The following is a 23,164-nucleotide window of genomic DNA, read 5'->3' as shown; positions in this document are numbered from 1 at the left end:
GTTCCTGCCGCTGGCTAAAACAAAGCATTAACATTGGCCTGCAGTTGCTTCAATTCATTTACAAAGAACAATGACAGTGAAGGAGCAGTCTTATTTAATGTTTATTTCATGTTGCACAGTGTGGGCGTTCAGAAGCGGCTTGGCTTGGTTGAGAGATCGCCTGTGTTAGAGAGGATGAGTGTGTACACAGTAAGTGCATGTCTGTAAGTTTTTGTATGTGAATTTATGTTTTGGCATGACAGCACATAGCTGTAGGAGAACTTGCTATCAACAGAACCTTCAGTTTGTTAGTCCAGAGTGGAGGTTGTGTATGAGAATGGATGTGAAAGCAGAACGCAGGAGGAAACCTGCTGCCGGGCCTTTTACTACTGGTCCACTGGCCTCATCTTGTCCAAACTGGAATAATGGAATCATACTTGAGCTGTGACTAATAGCTCCATGTTTTATTTGTTACAGAATATTCATTTTTATTGTAAAATTGAAGAATAAAGTGAATTTTGTAGCAGCATCCTTATGTACCAGGTACATACAAATAAACTGCTCTAAATTTTAACCTAGAGAAGGAATTATGAAAAATTTGGGACTTGGAGAATAAAACATTTAAAAACATTCAAACATGGTAAAATTGTCAAGTCAAGTCAAAGTTTATTACAACCCGATATCAGAAAGTATGTTTCAAAGGACTGTACATAAAATAAAAGAAGATTTAGAAAAATTTGCTAAATATTTAAGAATGTATAAAAGTGAGTGAAATTACATATAAAACATTAAAAACAAAATATTTGAAATATTATTATATTTTATATAGAAAGTGAGGTAAAATACAACAATACACAATATTCACATAAGACTCCTGTACATTTATACCTGGAAACAGAAACATATACAAAAATGTACATAACCATGCTCACATAAAACTGAATATAAGCTGGGTTGCCATAATTTAATACTTAGGGCAGACTAAATAAGGTTGAAGGCCGATGTGAATAGATAGTTTTGAGTTTACTTTTGAATGAGTCAACCAAGCATTTTGTTACCTTCAAGCCAGAGCAGGTATATGCCGAGTAACTAGAGGTGATAAGTAGTTAAAAATTGAATTTTGAAATCAGATAGCATGTACAGGGAGCCAATGTAATGAAATAAGAAATACAATTGATTTTCATGTGCTCTATATCAGTGTTGGCAGTACTTTTTACGCAGCATTATCCCCTCCAAATCCCAAAGAAGGCTATTTTAATTATTTGAGTTTTACTACAGCTCAGTTCTAACCTCAGAGGTCTAACCGGCCCCAAACATCGCTATCTAGGATAACACACTTTATGTATCTTTGTCTGTGAATTTAATTTACTTTTAAGCAAGCAAAAGGAACATACAGTCCCCTCCAAAAGTATTGGAACGGTAAGGCAAATTCCTTCGTTTTTGTTGTTCACTGAAGACATTTGGGTTTAAGATCAAAAGATGAGTATGAGACAAGAGTTCAGAATTTCAGCTTTCATTTCCTGGTATTCACATCTAGATGTGTTAAACAACTTAAGCATTATAACCGTTTGTATTAGACCATAGCATTCTTAGGTGAGCTAAAGTAATGGAACAAATAATCTTAAAGTAAAAAACATATAATAATATTTGGTGGCATAACCCTTGCTTGCAATAACTGCCTCAAGCCTGCGACCCATCGACATCACCAAACTGTTGCATTCTTTCATTTGTGATGCTATTCCAGGCTTTTACCCCCGCTTTTTTCAGTTCTTGTTTGTTTCGGGGTGTTTCTCCCTTCAGTCTCCTCTTAAGGAGGTGAAATGCATGCTCTATTGGGTTAAGGTCAGGTGATTGGCCAGTCTAAAACCTTCCACTTTTTTCCCCTGATGAAGTCCTTTGTTTTGTTGGCAGTGTGCTTTGGGTCATTGTCCTGCTGCATGATAAATTTCCTCTTGATTAGTTTCAATGCATTTCTCCGTAAATTGGCAGTCAAAATGTTTCTGTCCACTTCTGAATTCATTCTGCTGCTACCATCATCAGTTACATCATCAATAAATATTAAGGAGCCTGTTCCTGAAGCAGCCGTGCAGGCCCAAGCCATGACATTACCTCCACCATGCTTCACAGATAAGCTTGTATGCTTCGGATCATAAGCAGTTCCTTTCTTTCTTCACACTTTGGCCTTTCCATCACTTTGGTAGAGATTAATCTTGGTCTCATCAGTCCATAAGATTGTGTTTCAGAACTTTTATGGCTCATCTCTGTACTTCTTTGCAAATTTAAATCTGGCCTTCTGATTCTTTCTGATGAGTGGTTTGCATCTTGTGGTGTGGCCTCTATATTTCTGCTCTCTGAGTCTTCTTTGAACAGTGAATTGTGATACCTTCACTCCTGCACTGTGGAGGTCGTTGGTGATGTCACTTACTGATGTTTTGGGGGTTTTCTTCACAGCTCTCATGATATTTCTGTCATCAACTACTGTTGTTTTCCTTGGCCGACCTGTTGGACGTCTGTTGCTCAGTACACCAGTAGTTTCTTTCTTTTTCAGGACATTCCAAATTGTTGTGCTTGCTATGCCCAATGTTTGTCCACTGGCTCTGGTTGATTTTCCTTCTTTTCTCAGCTTGACAATGGCTTGATTTTCTCCCATAGACAGCTCTCTGGTCTTCATGTTGGTTTTATCCTCTTTAACAGGAAATGCAGTCTTTATAGGTTGAACCAAGGATAAAAACTTAGACTAGTCATGCAGAGCTATTTAATGTTTGGACAATCAACCTAAAAGGCAACACCTGGGCAACAAAAAACATCTGTCAGTCACATGTTCCAATAGTTCTGCTCACTTGAAAAATGGGTGGGTTCAAACAAAGGGTGGTATGTCCTGAGTTGTTTAACACATCCAGATGTGAATACCACAAAATGAGAGCTGATATTCTGAACTCTTGCCTCATGATCTTAAACCCAAATGTCTTCAGTGAACAACAAAAACAAAGGAATTTGCCTTACCGTTCCAATACTTTTGGAGGGGACTGTATATTTTTTCATGCATATGCAGTCCATACAACATTTTCTCATTTGGTGTAATAGCAATGCTTTTTGATAATTTATCACTTAAGTACTGTTATACATATTGGGTTTTAATATTTTAATATATGTTATAAGAATAAAAGATTAAAAATTATTCTACTCACAGCAGCTGGGTCTGTGGAAGCCCAAAACAAAATCAAATGATGAATGAATGAAAGATATATATAGTGTAGTACATCCATTAAAATTTTATGCTTGACATTAAACTATACATAATAAAGACTCATTTTATGTAGTTTTTTTCTCTCACATTTCCGCATAAGATTAATGCAGTTAATCTTATCAAAATGGAAATCTAAATTATAAATACAGTGTTGTGTGTGAGTATATACACTGTATGTTTTGTGTGTGTGTGTATCTACCTCGAGTTGAGGTGTTCCACCACTGTGTGTGGGCTTGTAAGAGATGACGCAGTTGTCACACTCCTACTGTTACCTGCTTAGAAACTGTACCCAATGGGCAGATTGATATGGAAATGTAAAATAGCTTTCCATCAACACATATACTGCTAACACACCCAAATTCCATGACAGGAGATCATAAAAAATGTCAGCTTGTTTGTCTGCTTGTGTGGTGTTATGTATGTGTGTGTGTGTGTGTAGCTGTAGTGTGAGTGCATCCCATGTACCTGTTTGTGTGCATGGTCGTAGGAGTTGATGTGGTTGTCAAACTCCTGGTGTCTGAGGTACTGCTTGTGACACAGCTCACAATAGAAAAGAGCCTTCAGATCCTCCACTGAGCAGCCCAAAGCCCTCTCTGCACGCTCCTGGAGAAAGAGAGACACGGAGAGAATGAGTGAGACCGTTGGAGGGAATGGGGGAGACAAATAATAGAAAGTCAAGATGGAGGCATAAACAGGCAGACATTAAGGGTTAGGGGTGCAGAGATAGAAAGCAAGAGAAGTGGGGGGAGGAGGGTTAGAAGAATGGCAGATTGTTATCCATTTAGAGCAAATCTGCATCCCGGAGACATCAGCAGTAATAGCCTCTACATGTGCTCTGCATAAAACTGTTAAACGTCTTCCCATTAAAGTACGCTGCCTAGCTGCTGCTGCTGCTGGAGGTTGGGCAAAGGCACTGAAGCCCTGTGCTCATGGCAACTTGCGCCTGGGGACACATTTAATACAGCCACTATAATAAAACCCTACGTATGTACTGTAATGGCAATGACAAAAACTGAGCAAAACGATGCGCAACAGACTTTTGTACATTGGTATAATACTGCATGTGAAGAGGAGAAAGTTTGAAACAAATACACACACACACACACACATATAAAGGCATGTAAATAGCACGTGGACAGGCAGCTACACATACACATGCACTGCGCAAATGGCACATGGACCTCAGGGGATAAATCGCTTGTCTGCATGCTCACATCAGCCAGAGGGCTTCTTATTTTGGTCTGAGGACATGCACAGTGTTGTGTAGAATCGGTGTGCTTGCTTTTGAATGTGTGTGTGTGTGCACGTGTGTGTGTGTTCAGGGGTGTGTGTGCATTCATGCCCTGCTCTGCTTCAGAATGTAATTTCCCTCAGGCTGGGGGCTGCCAATAAACACTATTGAATTCTGTTCTACACTGACATGATGGGAATTTAATTTGAGGTTGTCACTTCTTTCTCTCCTTCTCTGCTTCTTTCCTTCCTTCCGTCCATCCACCCCCCTCCCCCCTCTGTCTCCCTCTCTTTGCTAACTCTTGTGCTGTCCCAGATTTTTTTTCCTCCTCCTCCAACTCACTCTTTTTCTCCTTTCCTTTATCTCCCCTTTTATCCCCTTTATTTGCCTTTTTCTCTCTTTCTGGCTGGCTCCTTTTCTGTTTGGTGAGCCCTGGGTCATGCAGTGACAGAGTCTATTGGCCCCAATTTGCTTCAGTAATATGCCTGCACACAGGAACAGAGGTGAGAGGAAGAGTGAGAGAGAGGACAGGAATGCAGGCAACAGGAAAAATGACCTCTGCCTGCCCCCGTAGACACACACACACACACACAAGCATAAACACCTCAGCATCATTGATACCACCGAGTCTAACAATCCCTGTTGTACTTGCCATCAGTTTTCACACATATAAATGCTCTGGGAACGGATAACTGCACACACACATCTACACATACAGGGAATAAACTGTCCTTTCTCAGGCCAGTTTCGTCATAATGGATGAAGAAGAGTGTAGGCTACAGAACGACCAGGCTGATAGGACTCTGAAAATCAACAGAAAGGTAACTAATATACATCGATCCTGTTGATCTGTGTGTGTGTGTGCGTCATGGTATTGATCCGTCTTGCAGGCTTAAGCCACGACCAGGAAATGATCCAATCACCCAGAGCAGCCTTCCTTTGAGTGATGCTGGGGTAATGAGATTGAGATAATGAATGCTGCGTATTTGTCAACCTTTGGTCTTATGCAAGATTACATAGGAGCAGTCTAAGTGTATGCTTTTGTATACTCATTGCACAGTATGTGTGTACATGTAGATATTTCTGTGCGTGCTTACCTTTGTACCCCCTACCCCTTTCTTTTTTTTCTCACCCCTCTGCATTCTGCCAGGATTATTATTCTGCAAAGAAGAATATGTATGGAAAATGGGGTGTATGTACATTAGAAAAGGTGTGCGTGTGTTTGTGTGTGAGCGTGTGTGCGGATGTGTGTGTGTGTGTGTGATTTGTTTGTTTGTTTATGTTGTAGGCATCCTCACATGCCATTCCAATTTACCTGCTGTGTGCTAAAATCAAACATGAGAGCTTTGATTTGCCTTAAAAGTATACACCTCCTATGATTTCTACAATCATGCACTGACACAGAATGCATATACATGCTCGCAGAATTACATCTAGACATCCAGAACATCCACGCAAACACTTATGCATGCACAGTCACACGCGTGCTGTCAAACTGATATACCACTGCTAAATTAATCTAGACCTCAATTTACCTCACAAGCATAAATCAGTTCACAGAGAAAGCACAATTGATATCTGCAGACCTGAATGGACAGTGATTGTTTGTATGATTATGTGTGTGAGTGTTTGAGCGAGGCTGAATGTGAGTATGTCAATGCTTGTTCTTTTCTCTTTTGTAATGTTATCCTTCTTCATAGCTGAAATCACACCACAAATAAGAGTTTCAGATACACACGCATGTAATTCTCTGTCTTGATCTTAAAGTGTTTTACATACGGGGTCTGTCAGTGTTTGAAAATGTGTGCTATGGAAACTTATGATATACGATACATTCATAATACTACAGTAAGAAAAGTCTCTTGAGGAACCTCAAGTTCTGCAAATTGAAGCTGTGGCAGGACCTTTCTGATGCATTCACCCTGTCACACCGATATAAACTGACCTCTTGGTTGATAACATATAAAATCAAATATGTAATCCTTATTAGTTGTCAGCATACTTAGCAGAGGCTTATGAAAAATAAACATAACCAAATGTTTATCATATGGTGAGCTTGACCTTCAAGACTGCTGATCTGCACAGAAAATCAGATATCCATTAGATAACTTATCACTATTATAATTTAACGCTTTCTAACACCTAAACTGTAAGCTGACCGCAGGTGGAGCCTTGTCAAGGACAGAGAGAGGCTGGATGTATATGTGAGGGCAGGTTTATATTTTTTAGATGTTTCTTTTTCACTTCTTGTTGAAGGCAGTTACAGCTCACTCATTCAAATTTCTCTCACAGCAAATCATTTCACAACAAGAAAACTACGCAACACAAAAATAATTCCTTTAAAAATTCCTTTAAAAAGAGATAGAGCACAGGCTTTTTGTATACTTCTGTAATTATGGCTTTAGATACACAGTATGTGTAATACATACTGTATGTGACATCCACTTGAAGCAAGGTTAGTAGTCAAACATTTTGTGTCAACAGAATACATGTTAATGGTTGCTTGTTGATTTAAGTGGTTGTGATTTTTTAAAACAGAAAATCAAATATGGTAAAAAACTGTGAATCAAGCTCAGTTTAATTCTCAGACTGATGAAGATAGTGGGAAATAACCAGAAGGCTTTTAATGGGACTGAATTATGTTTTAACATTTAATCATTCAATCATCAAGCATTAAAATAAAGAATTAAAACAGTGTTCAGTCATCTACAGTACTTGAGCAAAATTGTTTCACTTGTCTCACTGGTCACTTTCTTGCTGGTTGTAATTAAATATTGAACAGCATTTTCATGGATGGCTGGACCTCGAGAGAGTGTAAGGGAGGACTTGTGATGCTAACAGACATTACAGTGCAGTCACTCTGACACAGCACTTTGAGAGCATTTTGCTTCCATAATTTGATGCATTTCATTTTAAAACAGGATGTTTAGATGGGACACAATGCAGGGAGAGATCATTAAAATAGGCTTAAACAAATGGGATGTGAAAATGCCAGTTTCACTTGATGAGATAATATTTAGATACATAAAGTATGAGATGTTGATGTAGAAATGCTGCAATGCTTTTGTTTTTATTGTTAAGTAGGTGTGGAGAATTTGATAAAGTAGCTTTTTATCAGTATGTGTGGATAAGTGAACATAATTAGACTTGAATACTATGTAGAAGAGAGTGAATTATCAGTGCCCCCTCAGACTTACTAAATACTGTATGTTGGCGTGGACATACAGAGATGAAACTGATCACATGTGATAATTGTTAACAGCATTTCAACACAAGTTTTAATTGCAATCTTGGTTCAGCATGAAATTGAAAACATATCCAAACTTGCAAAAAAATAGGTCAAAATAGCACTCAGCATGCATAATAAATCCACGAAGAGAAGGAAAGAGAGCCCTGTAACAACATAGCTTGTGGTAGCAGATTCTCTCTGTTCAAATATATTAACTTCTACTGAAGGGAACGTCCACTGTAGGGGGTAGAAAAAGTAAGAACTTCATGAAGATGGCTTACTTTGAGGAAACAATAGTCTGTTGTGTATCATTTTAAGATTGTTTTTTCTTTCAACTTTGCTTCTTTACAGCTCTGTTAATTGACTCATGTTGCTATGAAACCTATTAAGTAGAAGTATTGATTACTTTATTAGTATTGACAAAAAGTGGTGAACCACAATAACATGATGTACCTATAATTCACATAATTTTATTATCACCTGTATTTACTGTATTTTAATCTACCGTTTCATATTTTGCGACTAATAAAGAAATATAAAACTATGAAACATGAAAATGAGCAATAAATACTTCTATACAGACTTTCAGGAATTTCACAGTGTTGCTTTTCACAAAGCAACATTTGGAGAATCCACGACAAGATCTCTCAAAAACATCAAGGCCACCTGCCTATTTGAAGATTAAATTAATCTTGGAAAGTGTGGTATCTAATGGGTGAAGTATTTCCCTCTTCTGGCTCAAGAACTGTCACTCTCTTTTCACATGGAGGGGAGATGAGAAGAAAAGGGAAGAGAAGCGTGACACAGGGACAAACTGTGAATAGGAGACGTTTATGAATTCAGAGAACTTCTAATTGCTACTGTGCCTTGTGAGAACAATTCAATAAACAATTCATAACTGTTTATCAAGCCCAATTAAGTCTTTAATTATCTCCAGCTATAATTATCACCCTAACTTGGCCACTGTAATGAATAGAAACAATTCCACTTGTGGTTAAAAAAAAAAGAAAATCTGCCACGCGCCCCCCCCCCCCCGTACATTTACATGTATTGGCTGCTCTGTTCTGTCCGTCGTCTGTCTCTAAATTGTTCCTGTGATCCTCTCTCTCAGACACACGTGCGCTCGCACATGCACAAGTGGACAGAGTCCGGCCGTGTCAGATTCTGGCGGCGTGGTGTGATTTCTGGCCATTCTTCTGTAGCTAATCACAGCTGACCTGAGGGCTAAGTTGCTTGTTACTGTAATGACCTGTAGATCTCAGTGGCAGACACACTTGGGCACACACACACACACACACACACACACACACACACACACACACACACACACACACACAAAAACAGACTACCACAGAGGATAGCTGAGTGTTAATGAGCTGATATTTGCAGCCCTAATGTATCTCCCTTGAATGCCTTTAATATTGGATCTATGGCCAGTACTCACCCATTTATTCATGTGATGTATGTGCATGCATTTGCATGTGCGTCTCAGCCTGTGTTTTTGTCTATGAGAAACCATCTGATAGTGTTTACATGTGTGTTTGTGGGTCGCTGTTTGCTCCAGAGCATTAAAGCCAGTTAGAAGTATGGCCAAAACAAGCACATAGAGCAACCATCGCCAAATACGCAGATGTGTTGACCATAGATACTGCCATTAGGGTATTCTTACAGCCAAAAGGACAGATGTGTTAGTACCAGTAAGCGATGTCATCTCACACTGCCAGCAACCAACTCTGTGACAGATACACTAGACAGACTAAAATAGTTCAGAATACAAGATTAACATATATATGGAAAAGTACAAAGTTTATTCCAATGATCCCAAGTCAGTTGTGTCATGACTCACTGTGTTTCTGTGTTCACTGTATGCTATCTTCAGCACCGGCCTCTACACCATGAATCACCAGTGTTTGTCTGATTCTCTTCCTTTTCTTTGTGTCTTGCTCAAAATAAAAACAAATGTTCCACCTCCCTCTGACCTTTTAAGTTGAGCCGCATGAAGGAAACAAACTGAATAAATAAATGTTGAAGAGATTATGTTTGCTAATTTGCCCTGTGCCCTCTGTGCCTTGTTGAAACGAGCAGTGCTTCTCCCTGGATTTAATCCTTAAACAGACTCCTTTGTTTACGTAATCTTAAATCTGGTTCTCCACTTTAAATTTCACCATTGAGGGAGAATATATATAAACTACATAGAAAAATAACTATAGATATAGTTTATTTTTTATTGTATTGTGTCTTTAGTCCAGTGTATGGCATTTGAAATGGAGCAATGTCTATGGGTGAAAGTGCCAAAGAGAAAGAGCTTTAAAGCGTTTCTCCAATGATTTTGTATTGCACTACCATAAAATTGAGGGACTTGCGAAAAACTGACTAACAACAACAGTGGTCATAATTGGCAAAGCAGAGACCATTAGTTCATAACGCAGGCTTTCTGTTATCAACTTGAAGTCTCAAGTCCAGTCTGGGATAACCCTGATGACATCACCTCTTAATTTAAAGGGTGTTTACATAAAAATCAGATATTTTGTATAGGAACCCTTTTTAAACATAACTCCCAATATTGGGGGACCAAAAGTAACCGTGCAATTACAGTAAACATGAACTTTACTAAATTAATAATTTTTTAACATTTTGTTGCAAATATTTTTCAGTCAGTGACTGCCTGAAGTTTTAGGTCCATAGGTAGTTTCCCTGTTAATACTCTGTCAGGCCTGTAGTGCAGCAACCGTAAATCAGTCAGTTAATAAAAGTTCACAATTTCTGCCTTAAAACAATTTCATCAGTTTTTCTTCATGTTAAGGATACTTTCCTAAATATGTACTATTTTTCAAATTGAAATCTGCATTTTTTACTTGGTTCACTCACTATGAGTATGAATTCACTCAGAAACTTAAACACACTTAAAGCACTTTAACCTTGTAGTCATTGTTTTATTTAAGTACATCCTTAAAAACGACCTCTAAATACTTAGAGGCTGCACAGTAAGTGCTGGTTTCATGCTCTGTGTACAGTAGTTAAACTGTGTTACAGATGTTAAAAGTCAGTCAGCATTTGTAGGCATCTATGCTGCTGATAGATTTTAAGACCTAAATTTATCAATAAAAAAGAGAGGGCAACAGCGAAGTGTCTGGACTTTTATATTAAAGAGGGTGGAAAAAATGATGAGAGAAGTGTGTTCAAAAGCCTCAAAATAACTGTACTGCTTTTGTCTGGGGCAACAGCAGGAAGCCTGTGGCACAAACAAATCGCACCGCTCTCCTGTTGAAGTCATAAATCTATGATTAGTCACAAGGCTCAACCAAACGATCACTCAGTGAGCGATCAGAATTTAATTCCCTGTCTATCACAATGCAAGGCCAAGGAGCCCCTGCGCTGATCTGCCCACCCTTCCCTGCCTTCATTCTCTCTATCTCTCTCCATCTCTCCTCCCCATTCAACAGGGCTCCCATGTTTTCACAGAGTTATTCATGCGCTGTATCATTGATCAGTCCTATTCGGTGCCACATTTTAAATCTACCCACCTCTCCACATCCTCCCCCTCCTCTCTCGATCTCTCAGCATTCGTGTCATCCTGAACACAATGTGTGCTCAGCCTCTGGCTCGTGCAGGACAAGTTAAACTGATTCACCAGGACAGAGCATAGCTTACAGACCAAAAAAGAAAGCAGAGGACATTTTAAGACATTTTCTCCACTTCAGTGAACATGACCCATACTTTCTTTCCAGACCTTTTGTGGATAAAATTTGTGTTGGGTGGGATCAAGGCAGAAGCACAAATGCAGGAAAGCATGCATGCAAATTCCTAAAATACCCAAGTCTTCTACAAACTGTGGTCTCCTCTGTGGCTTTTAATGTATTTTAATGATCCTACCACTCACTTGCTGTGCTCTTCAGAGACTTGCATTTGTTTCTCTAAAAGCCGAAGGATTTCCACCCTTTCTCCAAGTGCACATTAAGGAGAACATCATCAGCCAATTACAGAAAGACAAAGGACAGAGAGGTGAACTTCAGTCTTTCTCTCTACAATTTCTACATGTACTGTAAGTACGCTTTGTATGCAGTCTGTTTTTCTTGCACCTCTTGTTTTCCTCTTTGATGCTCTCTCCACAGCTGCTCTCAGAGGTGAAAATGACATAAGAAGAGCCTTGAATGGATAGAGTGGTGAGATCTGATTGTCTCTTATGCTTCCCCCCTCTCCTCTCTCATCACTCCACCACTGATTTATTTCGTAGTAGTTTTACAATAGAAAAATATTTTGGGAGTTTCTCTCTCATGTCTGTTTTCCACTCTCATGCATTAAAAGCTCTTGTCAGTTATATGCCCTTCCGTCTGTGTCCCTATCAGACTTCTCTCCTCTCCTCTCTCAAATGTCATCTCCAGTAATAAATGCTTTACTCTCCCAGCTGGCAGAAAAATGGAATTATGTAGACCATACACTCTTGACATTTAAATTACAGACACAATGAAAACCCTTCATAGATAAATAGATATACAGTGTAGTTAAGTCGATACACACACACACCAAACACACATAATGTACTGGACTTGTCTGTCCAGGCTGATTGACTGCCTCAAAGAGGATTGTGGCTCTATCTGTTGAAGTGATCAAACTGAAACTGTAATCTGTCAGAGTGTGATGATACAGATTAGAGTGAAAGACAAGTTGAGAAGATGAAGGTAATCAGTTTGGGAAGTGGCAGATTTAAAGAGAACAGGATTATTACAATCGTAGATTACACGCTACACTCTTAAGGCTCGTCTAAATCGTCTCGCCAACTCAGATACTTACAGATGAGGGGCGAGGGGTGTGACAGACTGAGGGGGAATGAGGACAAGTGAGAGACAACGATGGGTAGCTGTTGTCGGTAGATTGAGGGATAATTGCTCTCTTTAAGTCATTTATGATTGCAGTTTCTTTTGGAGCTTTGGCGTGTGGGTGAGCATTTGCGTGTGTGATTCTTGTGTTCTATCAGGGGATAACACGAGCGTGTCCAATAAGAGCGAGTGATCTTTTCTCTGGCATATATTACAGTTTGAGTGCGTGGATGGCTAATGATACTACAGACGACATCATCACACTCACACAGTACACATGCACAAATAACAGAACTTCCTCTGTGGTGCACCTCAGTCCAACTTTGTTAAAGCTGGTTTTGCTGTGTGATTGTGTAGCAGTTAAGACTCCATGCTGGCCAGGGATTGAAATCCCGCCAGGACTCTTTCTGCTTTCAACATCCTGCTCTGCCTCCTTCCATCTCTGCTCTCCACATCTCCTTCTTTCTCAGTGTGTCCTCGCTATCATTCCCAGCTTCTATCCAACCCTCTGTATGGCTGCATTAGTATGTATGGCCGTGTAGCTCAGGGTTTAGAGGTTTATGTCTCCTAATAGACAGAGATTTGTCCTGTCACACCGACACCCACATACAGCTTAAAGAGAGAGAGAGACAGAGAGAAAATGACTCCCTCCGCTCTATGTGTGGAGAAAGAGCATTTATGTTCCTGTCTTATCTCCAGAGTGAAAGGTTCCATTTCTGTACAGACAAATTATAAAGCATTCATTTGTAGCTTTCTCTTCTTTTCTCCCACACTTTCCACCTTCTTCTTTCCCCCTCTCCAGCTCTCTCACTGCCTCTCTCTACCCCTTTCTTTCCCTCTCTCACTTGCTGTGATTGGATTAAGACCAAAGAAGCAGAGTGAGGAGATGAGGGAGGGATGAGAGCTTATTAAGCATGTGAGAGGTGAGATGACATAAAGCTGTACGGAGAGAGATTGAGGAAGAGGTGTGTGTGACCGAGTATGCGGGGGTGTGCTTGTACGGCACATTTCTGTATTTATCCTGGCAGAAGGTAGGGTGAGAAGAGGGAGGAAGTGAGGCGTTTAGCTGTGGAGCACTTTAATCAAGGGGCGAGCAATCCTCCATGACCCACTCTGTCATCCATTATTGATGCCTGCCTCAGCTAGGCTGATGAATCATTAAGCCACTCATCAGGCCTGGAATTCTGCCTCCTCCTCGGCCGATGACACTCATTTACATAAATCACACGCTGCTATTTTTCACACACTCGCACATAAACACAAACACACACCCACATACAGCCACAAGCACAAAGTTCATAGATTCTTGCTTGGTGCTGTGCATGGCTCACACTTTTTTTCAAAGCATTTCCAAAAACACACATTTCTGTCATACAAGTTAACTCGTTTTGCGAACACAGAATATATAATATGTTCGACATCCTCCGAATCTCACGTTATATTTGTTTCCATTTGCTAGATGACATGCATGCTTTGCATATGTAATCTGTACAATCACACACACACACACACACACACACACACACACACACACACACACACACACAAACTTATGGCTAACTTCACATGTGGAGAGAAGAGACTGAAGCAGGAGGAATGACAGAGAGAAAGAGGCAGAGAGAAGCAGATCTTACAGAGTTTGTGTTTTCTTCTTGCCTCTGGGTTTTATGGCAGAGGAAACGTGGAGAATCTTAGGGAAATTGATGAATACCCATGGCATGCAGGCACACATGCACTCACACAATCCACCCACACATTTCTTCTCATCTTTGTGGGGTTTCCCTTCCTCTCCTCTCCTCTCCTCCATTCTCCTCCCCTCCTGCTGTTTCCATGTCTTTCCATTCAGTGTTGTGACTAATCCCGTATCACAGGGTAAGAATATACCTCACAGCAAGGGTAAGAAGGCCCCATAGCAGACTCATGCAGAAACGCGCAAACACAATCACGCCAAAACATACATACACAAACAGACAGACAGAGGAAATAGGCCCCATGCCCATCTATAGGAGGTAGCCAAGGCCTTGTGGCTGGTAGCTGGAGGCTGCTTGCAAACCACTGTGATCCTGCCATGGCGGCAGCACGCAGCCAGGACATTTCTGCACAGTGCTAAGCTGAGCGCCTGGCATCTTCAATCTGCTAAACACAGGAATGCTGCTGCTCATGATAATTGTGGTGGGCTGTTCTCGCTCCATCACGGCTGATGTGAAGGCTGGTTGAAGCAAATGGCATGAATTATTAGTGTCTGCGTCATGGCTCGCGCTGCTATTGGAGGTAAGTCTGATATAATTTGATGCACCGTTACAGATGCATGACCGACCCCACGCATCAGAATGTCCTAGTAGCTCCTATCTGCTGTGATACATAAACATGAGAGCACACCAGAATGAACACACATTGTTATTATAATACTACATGCATTTTTGCCCTGCTTGTGCTCTTGCTGTTTTTTTTATTCCCTTCCTGTAAGTGTGTATGTGCAAGTGAATTCTACTGTAGGCTATGATGTGTGTAAACGTTCAAGCATTATAGTCCCTGGTATACAGAGATATAATAAGGTAATAGTTCAATAATACCCTTTCATGTCTCTGAATCCTTGATCCTAACATTGACCTTTTCTTCGCTTAGTTTTCCCCAGGGCCATCTATGAGAGGTCAGAGGTGGAAAGTGAAAGGTCAGGGGTAAGAGGCTGTGGCTGAAATAGCAGAAACATGAAAGTCTCACCTCAAGATTAAACAAAGCCCCACTGATAAGAAAAATGGCTTGCAATCAAATTATTTTATGTCAAAGACTGAATGAAATTTCAAAAGTTCCTAGATCTACTAAAGTCAAATTTTTTTTGTTACATCAAGCGCATTCATAACAATAAAAAGTACTAGACAAATTATCTGCAAATTAAATTTTCAACATCAACACAAATAATACGTTAACAATAACAGTAATACGTTTTAAATTATTATTTCAGTCTCTCAGTTTCCAAATTCAGGCTATGACTTTAAGCAGTCTGCGTGAGTGGATTGATGTACCCAGCAGTGCAGTTTGCACCAGAACTGCCTATTCTGTGCAAGCCACAGCAATGCAAAACATGAAAGCCTTGATCTTATGTCAACGATTTCAGGGAAGTGAAACTTGTTCATATGCATTAAAATTCCTCAGCCACTTTGATCTAAAAATGCAACGTGCCTGCTCGACTTCTTTTAGTCGCAGTTATTTTTATAAATCGGCTTTATGCACATGAAAAGTGGGGAAAAATGTGATCTGAAAATCATGCTGAGGATGAAATCCAAGTTGCTTTATTCAGAAGAAAGCCCCTTGGTCTCTGCTGGGCTGGGAGTAATTCCTGGGCTTCTGCTCAAGCAGGAGGTGCTGGTTCACAGCCTCTCTTTCTGTGAGTCATCTCTCCTCCAGAGAAGAGATAATTAATTTGTCTGAGCTGCTCTTAACCCCTGCCCGTGTGTCAGTGGTGGAGACACACACCCAGGCATTCAAGCATGCAGGTGCAAAAACGTGTAACATGTACACCCACATGTGCATGCAGACACATACTGTATACACCCAGAGTGAATGGAGCTATAATTGTATCCCCACATCTTTTCCTACATGAAAGCAGGGCTCCAAGTTGGAGAGTAAAATGGAGGTTATTGAAGAACAGAAATACTGACCACCAAATAAAGCGCACCCTTTCATTCCTTCAAGGATTTTTCAGCAATATTGCTACTGCAATATTACTCCCATTGCCTACACACACACCCCCACAAACTTCCATATAGGCACACTGTACACACAATTATGCACACAAACACAAACCCTCACACCCACACACTAAGATTCAAAGACCTAAACAGTTGAACCCTTGACCTGCTAAAAAATGAATGGGCTGGAGAGATGAGACAAAAGCAATAGGAGGGGGAGATAAGAGGGGTGTCAGGGAGAGGCGGATGAGAGCAAAGCTATGAGAGCAAAGCTATATCTCTTCCTCCATCCCTACAGACGGCAGCGGCCAGTGATAGTTTAAAAAACAGAAAAAAGGCAGAGGCAGAGAATGCAGACCCAGGAGAATAAAAGAAGACCAAAGCTTGAATGAAACATGACATCCAAATGGCTGTGAAACAAAGAAACTCTTTAATCTCTTCATCTATCACCTGTCGTTTTGCTATCCTCATTTTTTTTTCTCCCAGGTCAATGATCCTCATTTGATAAGTATGATTTGAGTGTTTTGTGTGCATGATTTTGTTTTGGGCATTTCTTCCAGTTTCTACCTGAGCTGCTGTTCCAGATGGTTCATCAAACATCCTGTAATTATCAAACACTCACTAATTGTATTTGAGTGTGTGTGTTTATGTGTTGGTGTGTCTCCAGGTAATTATCTGATGCTGCGATCACTAATGACCACACAGACAAACATCTGTCCCAAGGTAATATACAAAATGAGAGGTTGGCCATCTGCTCTGCCTCTGTGTGTGTGTGTGTGTGTGTGTGTAGGTGTGTAGGTGTGTGTGCGTGTGCGAGTGCACATGCATGCATGTATGTGTGTATGACAACATACCTCTAATACCAGAGTTTTGCAGATCTCATGAAAAAAATGTTCAATCAACAGAAGCATCCCTCGCTACTCTTGTAATAACAAGACAAACCCACAAAGAGCTCACGCAGGTCAGCTCGGCCTTTCAGACATCCATACAGTTATGCCACAGAAGCAGATTTTACCTCTCAGGCATCGGAGCTGAACACAAATAAATAAATGCTTCCAATTCATAAACCAGGTTTTAAAGCCTGGCTGAAATTTTTAGTGTAAATGGAGATTGCAGACATAAGTCCTCTGGGTGAAACATCCATTATGTGATGTTAAATAGTTTTTGCAAAGGTTAAATTAGTCCTTCAATTCATGCAAGTGAAGGCTGTGCATGTTTGTGTGCATGCTTGTGTTTCCAGTAAGCAGCAGGTCAAAGAGACACAAATAAAGACTGAGTCAGTCATCTGTAAATTCTCCTTCTCGAAGGTGAACAAGCATCACAAAGCCTGCGAGCGCACTTGGAAAGAAGCACAAAGACACCTATACATAGGTAGAGATGAATTTGGTGTGCATCTTGTGCCTCCCTCTTCTTCTCCATCATTCCTGGGGCTGCACTGTTGCTGAGAGGCTGGCAGGTTATGTTACCTTGAACAACTGATTCATTTACAGTAAGTAAGTACAGTAGGTAATTAAGTTACGCAATGCAGCACAAACAAACAGGCAGGGAACTTATAGGTAAAAGAAACAGAGGTGGGGGGAGGGAAGAAAATCAAAGAAAGCTGAGAATGAGTTTGTAAAAGTCAGAAAATACTGAGGCAACATAGTAAAGACACCGCATGTTCCCCGGGGAACCATCCTGGTTATCAAGTAGAGGTTATTATGCTATGAAGCACTAATGAATTCATTAGCTAAATGAAATGTCAATAAAGGCTTGAGAGAGTGTTAAAATCGATGCCAACTGTCTTGCTCTCCGCCTCTCCCTCCTCTTTCTCTTCATCCTATCTCACCCCATCTGTCCCAATTATCCACCTTTCTCCCCAACACACGCTTGTGCGCACACTCTCTCCAGAGTGTTGAGTGTAAACTGTGATGGAGGACATTAGTGGTGATCAGTGGGAGCACTTTGCAGTGGTCAGCAGGAATGGTCCAGTCATACAGGACTTTAGTATTCAGCAGCACTCACCTGCTCACTCTCAAACTGCTCCTCTAGGGCCTGATGGCTGAGTTAGTGTGTGTGTGTTTGTGTGTGTGTGTGTGTGCATTAACAGCATGTGAGTGACTGCACCATTAGGGGCCTTGACTCTAAAATAGCTTTTCTGACAACACTCAACAACTCTATAGCCGCTTTTAAGCTTGTATCACAAAAAAACCCCCTTTTTATCTTAAACTCACATTGAACTAATCCCTTTCTTTCTGACATTTGTCGCACTTCATAAATGTCAAGACGATATTACCAGCTTGATTGTCCCCTGGGAGTTCTTTGATACTAAGCCTGTATCACTTATTATTATGATCATCATTTAAAACGCACAAAGATTCCTGGGTATCGTGTTTACAGCCGTGAGCAAATTGGCGCGCCAAATGGCAAACCAGTTGGCTCATCTCACCTCTGTCCCCTCATGATGGCTTAATATTTGTAGCTAAGTACTTGAGTCACTCCGAACATGACTGTGTTTTTGTGCAGCTAAATACTTGTTTCAAGATAATTGTTTAGGGCATATGTTTAAATGCCACCTCATTTGCATAAACACTGTTCAGCTCCCTGCGGAATCAATGAAAACACAAACGCAGTCACACACACATACACGCCGGCACTCACTTTGACACTGTGCTGAACAGCTGACGATTCATGTGTTTTCTGCAACGGCAGTGAAATATACATCAAAGTGGTCTTCAGTGGATGAGCAGTTAAGTATGCACACACACAAGGTTATAATATTCTACAGAGGGAGGGCTTCTAAAGGGAAATTGAGAGATAGATGGAAACGGGATTGGAGGATTGTCCACGATTGTCCACGATTGTACAAGAGATAGCAAAAGAAATGGAAGGGATGTAGGCTATCTGTTTGGATCTGTCTGATTTGAGGGGTGCATTAGGGCTGTATCTGTCCTCTTTGCACACACCTCTCCGTTGCTGCGTCTCTCCTCCTGTCCTCCCGCTATGCTGACACCAAGAACAAAAAATCTTTGAAGTGTTAATGAGAGTTTGAAGAATGACTCATCGCTGAAGATTAAGCGCTAATATACATATGGGAACCAAAATTTAGACACGTCCGAGAGACCTATCACAATGAGTAATTAGTGATGATAAAGTAGTAATGAGCAAAATCCCAATCTAGACATACTGCAGCAGTCCACAGAGACGCTAACTAAAAAACAAAGTCTTAACAAACACAAGTGGATTTGTTGTGGAAGAAGAAAGGGGAGGGGGGCTGTGTGTCGAGATGGCTTTTCTTTACCACTCATAGGTGCCTCGTCTTAATGTTGCATCGCCTTGTCAAAGTGAAGACACAAGACGTTACCCTCGACAAATCCCAGCTGTAATATCCTTTGTACTCTGCTGATCTAAGCTGAATCAAAGAGCAGCAGCAGATGTTGTGCTAGCTGGCATCTTCTACAATGGAGTGGACAGGAGCAAAAGATGCTGCTCTGCATGTCTTGAAGAGGTGTGTTAAGCTCACCCCCTGAAGGACTTTGCTTCACCTCACACAAGAGGTCACTTTTGAACTACTTGACCACAAGCGCTGCCTGTTTATCATGCTGACAGGCCCATAAATTGGGCCGTGTCTAAACTAATATGGATAAATCTGAAAGCAGATCTTTTTTTTGACCTTCCATACCTACTCAGCCAGCATTTTCAAAACACTGAAGACTTTCCACATGTGGATTTATCTACATTAGTTTGGACATGGCCTTGGAATTACATGTCCTTCCTACCATAAATGACACCTATTAATGTAAGCCTGCAGCTTAGAGAGATGTATTCAACATAATGTGAACATCTATTTTTACTTGCCTCTGTCCACATGGAGGTCAGCTATAGTTGAACCAGTAAGACCCCGAAGCTGGTATGGATTCAATTCATGTTTTGATCAAGGACACTTTATCGGGGTGAAGACTTAAATCCTGATATTCCTGCTGAAAGGGAATATTTTCAATTACTGCTGCTCAAGTTATTTTATTGAGTGGTTTCCTTTGATGGCATCTCTACTTTTTGATGATATTTAGACTAAAACGTTGTAAATTTGCATTTCAGCTGTATGAACTTCTAATTTCCAATGTCAGGTCTGATTTGACCCTTTAATATGACAATTCAACTACTTGCAATCAGTGACAATGTTTGCAAACAAATTTGCATGTATTTGGTTCGGATATTCCAAATTAGGTCTTCTAGCATTTTCCGAGTAAGACATGTGGTATATGCCAATATTATTCAGGTTTTAGGAGAATTCTTAAGAAGTTTACATTATACAAATCAGCTAGCCATCTATTTGCAAGGCTTGGGAAGAGATGCATGAGCAAAAGAAAATCCCGCATTTCTGGTAAGAAGGAGAAACACTTTTAAACATTATGAAAGACTTGGATATCAACAGGTTTTTGGATATGCGCAAATATTAACCATTTTGAGAAGGTGGTTACAAAAGAGGAAGACTGTGTTTCGCAAGGTTGAACAAATCACCCACCAGTGGTATTTTGAATACCCATCCCAATTTCCTAGTCCAAGATGAGGTCTTCCAACTGCTTGTTTTGTCTGACAGTCCAAAAGATTCACTCGATTATCAAAATAGTTGCAGACTGATTTTCTGTCAGTCACAAAATGTATTAATTGACTAATCATTTTAACTCTACATAGATACATGACACCATTCAATGGCTACTTAATGCTACTGACAGATTTTGTTCTGTTCTCAAAAGCTTCTTGGTTTCAATATTCACCTGTAACTGTAACTACATTTTAAATTTGACAAAAATTGAAAAGATGTGGCACATTATAATGGATTACCATTCTCAAACAACACCATCTCAGACAAGTGTCAAGTGTCTTCAAATTAGTTTTCATAACATGCTAAAATGGGCAGAAATTAGTGACTGTCTGAAAAGTAGGCAAATGCATTCATCAGTCTAAAAATGTAGATATGTCTAATATAGTCGGTTTGCTTCAAGTGCATCCAAATTAGGCTTGTTTCTGAGACAAGATGAAACTTGAGCATTTGATGATTGTACAAGGAGAAGAATAGGCTCTGAGACAGATGATTCAAATGATCACATTTAAAAGGGGAGCCCTAATTTGTAGAAAATTTAGATATATGCATACAGTACATATTGAGAATTTACAGTAATGATCTTGTTTAGCTTGTGGTCTTTTAGCCCATCTTGAAATAATGTGTGTGAGTTTGTGCAAAAGTTGCAAGTGTATTTGTTAATATGACTCTGTGCAGCATCTCTGTCAGTATGACTGTGTCTGCTCAACGCTGTTCGCTCATTCCCATCACATAGTGAGCGCGGGCCGAACATGACAGACTGGTAATGACTAGAGTACGAACACACACACACATACACACACATGCTCACACATAGACACTCATACACACATGCCAGCTGCTCCTTTCCTCCTTTCTCATCAAACTTGTCATCAGCTCCGCCAGTTTGTCTCGTCTCACATTAGGAGCTCATGAATAATGTGTGATTACCAGAGACCCTCCGAGCAGCTCCTGAATCTACAAAACACGCTACACACCCTAATTCACAGTCCAAAATATCATGTATATATTTACATGTTCTGTCAATTACTTTGCTTCTCTTTTAGCCTTGTTTCTCTCCCTCTCTGCCTATCTCTCTCTCTGTCTCACACACTCTTTCTTTGTCTCTGCAAGTGCACGCACGCACACACACACACACACACACACACACACACACACACACACACACGCACACAGCCAGATCCAGTTTACAAGTAAATGCCAGTTTGGTGGCTCAAAGGAACCACAGGCACCAGGGAAAGGTCATGGAGTTACCATACTAGGCTGGACAGGACACACACACACAATCACAGATGAACATACACTTTGAACAATGAACAATTACTCCCCAGGTAATTAGGGATATTTTCAGCTGGGCAACTCTTCGCCTCCTGAAAGCATTAATGTAATTTGATTTGTTTAATTCCTATAGGCCTGACAGAGAGAAGGAGGCATGGCGGGACAATTGCTTCATGGTTGGATACCCAATTTCTCCTAGGTTTAAAATATTCACATCTACTATCCTCTACCAAAAAATCTTTTTTTATGACTCATGAAAAGAAAAAGTAAAAAATCTCTACCTCTGTCATCCCCATCTTCCTTAGTAAAAGAGTGCCACTGGAACTAACTATGCTGTTGTTTTCTTATGCCCTGCACACATTGCTTACACACTTCAGGAACACTACAGCAACTTCCCATCATGACACTAATTTCCTAACCCCTAAAATGAACTAGCCCCAAGGAAAAGTGAATAAAATGTGTCTAAAATAGACTCTTTTTCAAGCTCAGTGACTCAAATGAGGTAATCCAACAACAAAACCACAAACCCTCACACTCTCTCTTCACAAACATGCGCGCGCGCACACACACGCACACACCTAGGGAAATCTACCAAGATCTGCAAGTTCTCCTACCGGTGAATCACTGGTTGCGGTTGGACACAGCGGTCCTCTGAAGACCCCCTTTACGCGTCGAAAGTGTCCATTGCTCAGGTGTGTTGAACTGATAACCAGGTAGTAACACGCGCTGCACGCCATCCCTGGGACCTCACGGGGCTTTGGGCCCATATGCCGGGCTCCTTTGCGTCGGGTCCTGAGTGTCGGTGGCGTCCCGGAGGGCGCCAATAGTCGGGTCCCGCACGGATGTTGCGCAGGTGAGAGCACGATGAGGCCGGTGAGACGGAGGATGTCTCACTCCTGTCCTCTGTTGGGAAGTGTGTGCCTGCATTTCAAAAGGGAGACAATGCTCTGCTTATGTGTTTGTGTGCATGAGAACTAAAAACAGAAACGGACAGAGAAAGACTGAGAGACAGACTGAGAGACAGGGATGTTATACTGACCGAGCTCTGCCGCTGGAGTCTGCGCTTGGCATGCTGTCGTCAGTCGGGCTTAAATAAATGAATGAGCGCCTGT

General features: G+C 40.8%; 1 protein-coding gene across 1 annotated transcript in view; it reads right to left on the bottom strand.

The window, feature by feature from the left end:
• The window catches only part of LOC119897693 (G patch domain-containing protein 8), a 31,263-nt gene extending 8,317 nt beyond the window's left edge, over positions 1-22,946 (bottom strand). Inside the window, exons 1-2 of the mRNA XM_038711582.1 lie at positions 22,667-22,946; positions 3,692-3,829 (exon numbers count right to left, since the gene is read on the bottom strand). Coding sequence (XP_038567510.1) covers positions 3,692-3,829; positions 22,667-22,819 — 291 coding nt within the window. The 5' untranslated portion in view covers positions 22,820-22,946. The remainder of the gene's footprint in view (positions 1-3,691; positions 3,830-22,666) is intronic.
• Positions 22,947-23,164: the final 218 nt, after the last annotated feature.

This window comes from Micropterus salmoides, unplaced genomic scaffold (assembly GCF_014851395.1).
Source record: "Micropterus salmoides isolate LMB-PRFRI ecotype aquatic unplaced genomic scaffold, ASM1485139v1 Ms_hic_scaffold_11, whole genome shotgun sequence".
NCBI classification, from domain to species: domain Eukaryota; kingdom Metazoa; phylum Chordata; class Actinopteri; order Centrarchiformes; family Centrarchidae; genus Micropterus; species Micropterus salmoides.
The sequence above is the reverse complement of the archived record's forward strand: the minus strand, read 5'-3'. Positions and strand labels throughout refer to the sequence as shown.